At 41.2% G+C, this 10,307-nt stretch overlaps 1 protein-coding gene across 1 annotated transcript in view; it reads left to right on the plus strand.

The window, feature by feature from the left end:
* The first annotated feature begins 6,696 nt into the window (after nucleotides 1–6,696).
* The window catches only part of TMEM33 (transmembrane protein 33), a 25,414-nt gene continuing 21,803 nt past the window's right edge, over nucleotides 6,697–10,307 (plus strand). The window contains exons 1-2 of the mRNA XM_003800700.3: nucleotides 6,697–7,078; nucleotides 9,739–9,833. Of these exons, the coding sequence (XP_003800748.1) occupies nucleotides 7,034–7,078; nucleotides 9,739–9,833 (140 nt within the window). The 5' untranslated portion in view covers nucleotides 6,697–7,033. The remainder of the gene's footprint in view (nucleotides 7,079–9,738; nucleotides 9,834–10,307) is intronic.

Raw genomic sequence — 10,307 nt, forward strand, 5'->3', positions numbered from 1 at the left:
CTGGGGATTCGAACCCGCCACCTTAGGTGTACGTGGCTGGCGCCTTAGCCAGTTGGGCTATAGGCGCCGAGCCAACAACCTAAACTCTTAGGCTTGAGTAATCCTCTTGCCTCAGCCTTCTGAGTAGCTGGGACTACAGATATCCACCACAACACCGGGCTAGTTTTCTATTTTTGGCAGAAGCTGGTCAGGCTGGTCTTTTGCTGCCTTTTGCTCGGGCTGGTCTCAAACTCCTGAGTTCAGGCAATCTACTTACCTCAGCCTCCTAGCGAGCTAGGATTACAGGTGTGAGCCACCATGCCTGGCCTAGAATTAATTTTAAATGTGAAAACTAAATATCCATCATTAATATAAGGAATAAATTCACTTTAGTAATTCATAAATAGAATAGTTAAAATAAATAAACTAAACCTATGTGTACTAACCTAAATACATCTTGAAAACATGATGTTGATTGTAAAAACAGATTACAAGAGAATATATGAAGTATGATACTGATATCTATTGAAAACACCAAAGGACACAAAATTATACTGTATATTGTTTATTGTGCAGGTATATAAATACATAATAAAAGTATCAAAACATGAACATAAGGAACACAATAACTTTAGTAAAGTGGTAGATCTGAATGGAAGAAAAAATGGGGATTAGTTTCAACTGTATGTATATTTTTCATTAGAAAATCTAGAGAAAATACAGCAGAAGATTAACATCTGAGACACGGGGGGCTCTTTTATCTGGGATGAAAAATGATTTTCTAAAAGATGTACTGCACTAAAGATGTTGAAACAACCTAAGTGCCCTTGAACACAGAATGGATTAATAAATTGTGGTATATTTATGCCATTGAATACTATTCAGCCATAAAAAGATGGAAATTTTGCATCTTTTGTGACAACCTGGATTGATTTTGAGAACATTCTCCTAAGTGAAATATTACAAGAATGGAAAAACAAGCATCCTACGTACTCAGTATGAAATCAGAACTAGTAGATTAACAACTACAGACTCGCAAGAGAGAAAAACTCAACTAAATTCAAGTAGAGGGGAGAGAGAAGGGGTTTAGTAAGTTCCCACCCAATGCGTACAATGCATGGGTATATGACACACTCCCTGGGGGAAGGACACAACTACAACTCGGACTCTGACCTTACTTAACAAACTATGTAACCTAATCATGTTTACCCTCATATTAATCCGAAAAAAAAGTACTGCACTGATTTTTTTTTTTGAGATAGTTTCACCTTGTTGCCCCAGTAGAGTGCTGTGGCATCACAGCTCACAGCAACCTCAAACTCTTGGGCTTAAGCGATTCTCTTGCCTCAACCTCCAAGTATCTGGAACTACAGGTGCCCACCACAATGCCTGGCTATTTTTCTGTTGCAGTTGTCACTGTTGTTTTTTTTTTTAGCTGGCCCAGGCCAGGCTCGAACCCACCAGCCTCCGTGTATAGGGCTGGCGCTGCCACCATGCTACAGCACCAAGCCCTGCACAGATATTTTTAACCAAACTATAAATTTCCCTGTATTTACTTCCCCCAAAATGGGAACTTGTCAAACTTGTCAAACAGATTCTTTGCCATCTTTTTCAAATTTTGAAAGGCATCACTCTCAATCTGTCAAAATTTCCAAAGCACCAAAATAAAGGGAATATTTGAAATATTAGTTTGGATGTTGAAAAAAATACAACTCCAGGCCAGCCATGGTGGATCACACCTGTAATCTAGGACTGTGGGAGGCTGAGGCAGGTGGATTTCTTGAGCTCAGGAGTCTGAGACCACCCTTAGCAAGAGCAAGACCCTGTCTCTACTAAAAATAAAAAATAATAAAAAATAAAAAACTAGATGAGTATTGTGGTGAGCTGAGGCAAGAGGATTGCCTGAGCCCAGGAGTTTGAGGTTACTGTGAACTATGAGGATGCCATGGCACTCTACCCAGGGCAACAGAGTCAGATTCTGTCAAATAAATAAATAAAATCCTGCAATGACAAGAAAGAAAATGTTGTGAACATCGTGTGATATGAGGAGACCACCAACGTCAGGATAACACACTCTGTTAGCCATGCTAAATTTGATCCTCTTGGTTATGGTTTTAACTGCCACTTGCTCCATGGAAAAGATTCATCTTTCTTCTTGTAATTAGTAAAAAACAATAAACATAAAAACATCTCTGGGGAGGCGCCTGTGGCTCAAGGAGTAGGGCTCCAGCCCCATATACCAGAGGTGGCGGGTTCAAACCCGGCCCCGGCCAAAAACTGCAACAACAACAGCAAAAGTTAAATGAGTAAATAATTTAAAAAAAAAAAAAAAAAAGAGGCAAGAGGAGTTGAAGGTTGCTATAAGCTGTGACTCCATGGCACTCTACCCAGGGTGACAGCTTCAGGCTCTGTCTCAAAAAAATAAATACATAAATGAAAACACCTCTGGAGTGGTACTTTGGAAATATGTCAATATTGTGTCTCCCACTAACGTTTCCCCAGCAGTTTTAGCACCTCACTGATGAGTCTTCCTGTTATTAGCAGTATTATATTCTGCCTAACTTTAATGTATTTATTTTATGTTCAATCATTAATTTTTTAATTTATAAATACACCATAGAAGGCTATCAGCCAAAAGTCCTCTGGCTGCTTCTAGTCCATATCATTAAAAATTTCTCTTCCTTCATTCCTGAAACTTAAGACATTTGCTGAGGATATAAAATCACTGAAGTGTAATATATGAAAGGATGAATTAAGTGCTCTAATAAAATAGAAATATAGGGGGGTTACAGTTAGGAACTTTTCCATATTGATGATGGTGTCACTGGGCAGTGGGACTGAGTGGGCATTAAAGTTTAAGGAAAATTCTACCAGGTAAAGGAAGTGAGGGGAAAGGCAGAGAGACAGCCATGCAGCGGTATGCTGGAAGGCCTGTGTATTGCTTGCAAGAGCTGATTGCTAAATTAGTAAGAATTTTATGAGTGGTGCCTGTGGCTCAGGGGAGTAGGGCACCGGCCCCATATGCCAGAGGTGGCAAGTTCAAACCCAGCCCCAGCCAAAACCTGCACAAAAAAAAAAAAAAGAATTTTATGATATGGTCCTTATGCACAGTTATTAAAAATTAAATTGTATAAATTTACAATAAGTTGTAGTAAAAACAAAGGTAACTATTCGAAGCTTATCATTTCCTAAACATTTATACAACATATTACTATTATGTATGTTCTTGAGGTTAATTTGTGCCGATTGTATCCTCATGATAGAAATAATCTGTGATGGTATGGGACACACATCTGTTTCCACTCCACGTTCAGTGACATTTGTTGGTAGTTTGAAATCGGTCATGGTGGGAGTACTTACGCCACGGAAATATCAGCAAACGCTTCAAATAAGAGTTTGACTTGTTTTTTTCATTCCTTGTTTATGCCAGGAGAATGGGGACCAAAGACCCCATTCTTGGCAAAGGAAAGCACCCCCAGAAAAAGAGGAAAACTAAACAGGAAGCTGAGTGAGTCATAACCAAGAAAAGTCAGCTAGTTTACATTGAAGCCAGCCATCACTACCAAGCTTCTTGCCTTTCCTGAAATTCTAGCCTGTTGGGGATACAGCTTACAAACACCCTGCTGGGTCTGTGAGCACTCTGGGGAGAGGAATGGCCATAGAAGAGGCTAAGACAGGTCCTAAGGTTAAGAATATCATCAACCCGAGAAACTGCTGAGGCCTTTGTTCCCTCCCTCATCTTACCCGCTGGACAAATAGACTTCAATAAAATCAGAGTGGAGCAAACACTCTGGGCCATTGCCAGAATCCCACAACGGGCAATCGACCCCTGAGCTCCCACTTTTAATTCTACTCTATGTCTCTTGTCTTTCTTTACCATCACTTCTAACTCGATATTTTTTTTCATTCACTACCAGTTTCCACAGGTCTCAGCAGACCCTGCTCTTGGGATGGGACCCTGACAGTCTAGGCTTAAAAAAAGAATGAGGGAGAAAATGTTAATAATATAAAGTCAAAAGTGTATCATGTCTGTAAATGTTACATGTGAGTAGCACAAAAAACATTGGGTAAATGTTCTTCCAGTATTCAAAAACTATAATTCAATTTAGCAAAGAAGTTGATTACATCATTGTTGAGAGAGTGAAATTTTAATATATGTCTTGGTTGTTTCACTTGCATCTTAGTCCTTAACAAAAATATCAAGAATATTCATGGAATTATACTTGTGTATTAATTGCAACCATACCTTTCCATGGATATAAGAATTCAGCAAAAATCAAAAAAGTATTATATGAAAAATCATTTTAGCTGTATGGAATTTACAATACAGAACACTTAACACTTTAGTATTTTGTAATAAGAGGATCCTTTAAATCATTAAAAATATATATGTATACATAGAGAGAGAGAGAGAGAGAAGGCACATGTGTGAGAGAGTGGGCACCCACAAGCTATGGGCTGAATTGTGTCCCCCAGATTTATAGGTTGCAGCCCTCACCCTCAATGTTACTGTACTGGAAATAGGTCTCCAGGAAGCAAATGTAAGGCGAAGTGAAGTTATAAGTGGTCCTAACTGCATAGGACTTAGGACTAGTGGCCTTGTAAGAAGAGGAAGAGAAATATCAAAGTAAACACACAGGAAAATGGTAGTTGCCTACACGCCCCAAGACAAGATGGCTGGAACCTGAATCTTGAACTTCTCAGTCTCTAGAACTGTGAAAAAACAAATTTGTGTTGTTTAAGCTACTCAGTCTATGGTATTTTGTTATGGCAGCCTGAGCTGGCTAATCACACACACACACACACACACACACACACACACAGAGGCAAGTAGACAAATAATTATATGTGGCCAGGCATGGTGGCTCATGCCTATAATCCTGGAACTCTGAGAGGCCAAGATGAGTGCATTGCTTGAGCTCAGGAGTTGGAGACCAGCCTAAGCAAAAATGAAACCCCATCTCTACTAAAAATAGAAGAAGTGTCTATTTGGTGGACACCCATAGCCCCAGCTACTTGGGAAGCTGAGGCAGGAGGATCACTTGAGCCCAGCAGTTTGGAGTTGCTGTGAGCTAAGCTTAAGCACAGGGCACTCAACCTCAGGGTGATGGAGTGAGATTCTGTCTCAAAAAAATTAATAATAATTATAAGCATGTTAGAAGGTGAGAAGTGCTATAAGAATATAAAGTAAATGTATGAGGAGTGCAGAGGAGATGGCATTTGAGCTCAGCTAGGAGAATAGGCAATCCAGACTGGAGATCCTAAGGCTCTGAACTTGGGCAATGGCCTTAGAAAAAGAAAGGTTTACACTACCCAGGAAAGCAGCATTTGACTTCTCATCTGCAGCTGACTAGCAGGTGGCCTGTGGATTTTGCAAAATAACAACACATCTGAGAGGAGCATTACAGTTTCACAGTTTTCCAAGGAGGGTATTAGCTTTCCGGTAGGTCTCCTTCTCCCCTCATATTTGATTCTCAGTCTACTGCTCTTCTAATGCATTATTTTCTATACCTTTTCTCTAGGTCTCAGCAGATGACATTCCCTCTCCTGAACACTAATACCTGGTCAATCACCTTTTTTTTTTTCTTGAGACATGGTCTCATTCTGTTGCCCAGGTTGCAGTGCAGTGGCATGATCACAGCTCACTGCAGCCTCAGATTCCTGGGCCCCAGAAGTCTTCCTGCCCCAGCCTCCCCAGTAGATAGGGGAAGAAGCTTCCTCCAAGTCATCTTTCCTCTTCTCTTCCCCTATGACACGGCCTTAGTGCAGAAGCTCATCCCTTCTCCTGACTTGTAGTTTTTAGTTTGCCTCTCTGAGCATTCTCTACCTTGCTTCCAGAGTGCACTTTCACGCTTCCACTTAAAATTGTACCATGATTCTCTGAATTTCAGGATCAAGTTCTCAGCACACCCCTGCCTGCCTCTCTAACCCAAGTCATTGTCACCTTCATTCTGGTCAAACTGAACTAGTCCTCTGGCTGTCCTGTTATTTCATGCACTATCGTTTCTTCTTTTCTTTTCTTTTTTTTTTTCAGTTTTTGACCAGGGCGAGTTTGAACCTGCCACCTCCCATATATGGGGCCGGCGCCCTACTCCTTTGAGCCACAGGCGCCACCACTTTCTTTCATTCTGAAGTCCCCTGACCCTTTCAGCCAACTTCTTGTCCTTTAAGATTTAGGGCCATAATTCTGGTATCTTTTCCAGGAAACCTTCCCAAAACCCTTCTGACTTAGGTACCCTCCTCTGTGCCCCTGTGATTAAATCAGCCTCTGGCCTTATTTATTAAACAAGCACCATGCTGTGATTTCAGTTTGTCTTTTTCTTCTGCAGCCTGTGTCGTATTCATCTTTTTAACGTCCGGGCCATGCATGGAGCCTATCACATAGAAAGCCTCCTAAGTGCTTGTTGAAACAGTCTTGCAAGTAGAACCACAGGAATCAGTGAGCCCCTGGAAGGAGGGATCAAAGATGTTTCTGAGGCCTTAATATGAGGCAGGAGAGAGACCACGTGGTTTGGAAACGGGCAGAAGGCTCACCTGTGAGCCAGAGATGAGGCAAAAGGTGCGTCGCCAGCCTCACTTCTTGGCTCCCTGCGCCGGTCCGCTCGCAAGACAGGTGGAGCCGACACGAGCGGAGAAAACTACACTTCCCGTCATGCCGCGGGGCACGGCTCCGGTTTCCCCTAAGTCACCGCCCCTTCCCCGCGGAAATGAAAGGAGCACTTCCGGGCTCGGTACGACGCTGGGCCGGCGGCGTTATTTAGGGCCTCTGGCCGCAGGTCCTCCCCGGTTCCGGTCATTCTGAAAAGCCCGCTGTGATCTCGGCGGGGCCGGAGAGGTACTTCCCGGCCGCTGCACGTGCCCCCGACCCGTCGGCTGCACGGGGCGGGCGAGGCCCTTCCCGGTGCAGGTTCGGAGTTCCGTCGGGGCCAGCGGGCCTGTGTGCGGCTCGAGTCCGGGAAGCCGGTTACCCGGGTCGGGGCTCGGCGCTGACGTTCTGACCCTTCTTTCTTCTCTCTCTGTACTGAAGCGTCGCAGACGCTTGTGTGAGTCCCTCATGGCAGATACGACCCCGAACGGCCCCCAAGGCGGGGGCCCTTTGGTAAGTGGACGCGCAGGGTGATCTGGCTTGATTTGCAGGAGTGAGGAAGAAGCGGGAAGTGTCGAAGGGGGTCGGAAGTCCATGTGCTTTCTGGACCGGGGTTAGGGAGTCGGGGCGGAGGGCGGAGGGCGGAGGCCGGGAGGGAGCTACAGGTTTGTCCGCAGGCTGGTGTGCGGCTCTTGCTCACCTGCATGCCGTGGATGTTGGGCCTTTTTCCCTCCTTCCACACCCGGCTCTTCGATTGTCCTAGGCCCAAAGGTTGAAGGTGCCACCTGAAGTTACGCGGTGACACACCTCGTGGCGCACACGCGCACTGGCACAGAACGTTTCTGCCCACTGTCTGCCATCATATGGAAATTATGCAAAGGGAGGGCGGAGAGAGGTCCTTTTTTCCTTCACTTCGATTTTCTTTATTAAGAGAAATACTATGCTTTTGCATATTTCTTATTTTTAAGATTCTGGTCTGGAGCTAACTGATTATTTGTACCCGAAACATTATTGTTCTCTAGTTTTTAATCCCCATATACGTAAGTATTATTCTACATGACCACAATACAGTTACCACACTTGGGAGATATTACCTAATGTACAATACATGGTCACATTTCCATAATTATCCTTCAAAGCTGTTTCTTAGCCCAGAGTCTCTTTTAATCTACAGCAGTTCCCCTACCCTCTCCCTCCCTTTTTTTTTTTTCAAGACACTGAATGTTTTCAAGAGTTTATACCTGTTTTGCAGAAATGCTCTTCAAATTGAAGTTGTCTCATTCTTTTTCCTCATGGCCAGATTTGGGTTAAAGATTTTGTCTGGAAGATTACATAATAAGTGAGACATCTTTCTCAGTGAGCATTTTATGTTGATGTATCCCATCATTGGAGAATTAAGTGTGATTATTTGTTTAAGGTAGTGTCCACTAGATTCTCTATTTCAAAGAAACCTTTTTTCCTTTTGTGTAATTAAAAAGTATTGTTTGGCATGATGCTTAGAAACTGTGTGAATATATTGCTCCTCAATGGTTTTTCATCCAAAGATGTGTTGATGATTTTTGCCTGGACTATTAATGTGGTAGTTGGACAATTCACCCTTAAAAATGTCAACCAGCACACTTAAACTTTTTTTATTGTGTCATATACATAAAACAAATGAAATGCAGAACTCAACAATGTTTTATAAATTAAGCACCCTAAACAAATAGATTTTTAAAACAATGTTCTAAAGTTAAATTTTAAACTGTAGTGTTTTAGTATTTGTAGAGAAACTGAGCAGAGTAAGCTATATTCAGCCTTCCACTTGATTATTGCTAGTCATTTAAATTTAGAGGAGTCACATCATGGTAGATCTGGATAGAATAAATCAGAGGTATGTTTCATATTTCTTAAGTTACCTGCATTTAGTTAAAAAGACATGCATTAAACATCTGAGTTTTTAAATGTACTTGGATTTCCTCCCCCGCCCAAATTTTTCAAAAGGTAATGAAGTTCAGTTGCATAGAATGGTGTTTTTAGAATTCAGGTAGACCCATTAGTGAGCTTTGAAGTCAGGTTATTGGAAACACCAGCTATTTTTAAAAAATTAAATAGGGGGTGGCGCCTGTGGTTGGGAGTGGGGTGCCAGACCCATATGCCAGGAGTCAGGGGTTCAAACCCAGCCCCAGCCAAAAACTGCAAAAAAAAAAAAAAAAAAAAAATAGAAAATGTCAAAAGCCATCACGCACAAGAAGGTATATATTGTTTGTGAAACTTTATTGACTTTATATACTCGTGTATGTTAGTATTGGATCTCAATGTTAAAATTATGTAGATTCTAGTAAAAAAATAAAATTTAGAATTTGAATGTAAGATCTATTTAAATGAAAAGCAGACTTTAGGTTCTTTAATTGTAGTGGACACAGATATTGGGGGGGAAAGCAACAATGGAAAAGACAGAATGGGGAAAAAATGAAGAAAATGGTAAATGGAAGTTTAATCTGGGACCACTGAAATTAGAATAAGCCTTGTGGAGGTACTCAGAGATGATAAGGAGAATCATAGAATTAGAGAGGCAGATGGCATTTAATTTAATACCTGACAGCCATATTTTCAGCACCTACATGCAGTATGGCAGCCCTTAGTATCTATAGACAAACCATCCATGGCTAATGAGTTTAATATTACTGTTACCAGAGTTTTACATTTCTCCTTCAAAAGGTTTATTTAATCTAAATTGGCTTTATGTGATGCCTTTTTACTCTACTTTGAGACCTATGTATTTGGATTTGAGAATTTTTTTCCCTCTAAGAATAGGCATTATGGTTCTCTTGAGAGCAAGTAGTTCTTATTTAATGTTCCTTTAAAATAGATGAAACCAATATTACTGTGTTGAAGAGACACAGACAATTGTAGTTAACTTTGTGCTCAGATTTTTTTCTTAGTCTTTTTATTTCTTTAAACGCCAACTGGTATTTATTTCTGTTTATCGAAATGCTTCTACATCAACGCAGTGAGGTGCTTGGACTTGTCATTAAGCACGTACGTGAAACAGTCAATTGCCTTAGAGTTTTCACTTAATGATCTGAAAAACAGGTTTTTAAGTATTTTGAGTAGAAATAAAACTGTAGCCTTCATCCTTAAAAAATGTAATTTGCAGGGTTAGTTTACTCTATTTTTCTTTTTAAATCTAGCAATTCATGATGACCAATAAACTGGACACAGCAATGTGGCTATCTCGCTTGTTCACAGTTTACTGCTCGGCCTTGTTTGTTCTGCCTCTTCTTGGGTATGTATTGTACAAATTGCTGACTTTGATATTCAGTTGTTCAGTTTATAGTCAGTTTATAGAGAATGCCTTTTAGGTATAAGACTTACTAAACTGTAAAAGGTTTAGGGATAAGTAAAACAAGACCCAACCTTAAAACGTTAATAACCTAATACTGTTATCACTTGGAGGAATATTTTATATCTGGTGGTTTGTGAAGTGAATATCACATTGAAAATCTGAGGAACCAAAGGATGTGTGGAGATGAGATGAGTTCATGTCTTTCGATCTTTTAAATTTTTTCTAACTTGACAGAACAATCACTGCCTTATGAAATTTAGTTAGGCATATACATGAAGTTACTCTTTTAAGAAGGGAAAAGGCCGGGTGTGGTCGCTCATACCTGTAATCCTAGCGCTCTGGGAGGCTGAGGTGGGAGGATCCCTTGAGCTCAGAAGTTTGAGACCAGCCTGAACAAGAGTGAGACCCTCCTGT

This window comes from Otolemur garnettii, unplaced genomic scaffold, assembly GCF_000181295.1.
Source record: "Otolemur garnettii isolate 467f Iridium unplaced genomic scaffold, OtoGar3 scaffold00181, whole genome shotgun sequence".
NCBI classification, from domain to species: Eukaryota; Metazoa; Chordata; class Mammalia; order Primates; family Galagidae; genus Otolemur; species Otolemur garnettii.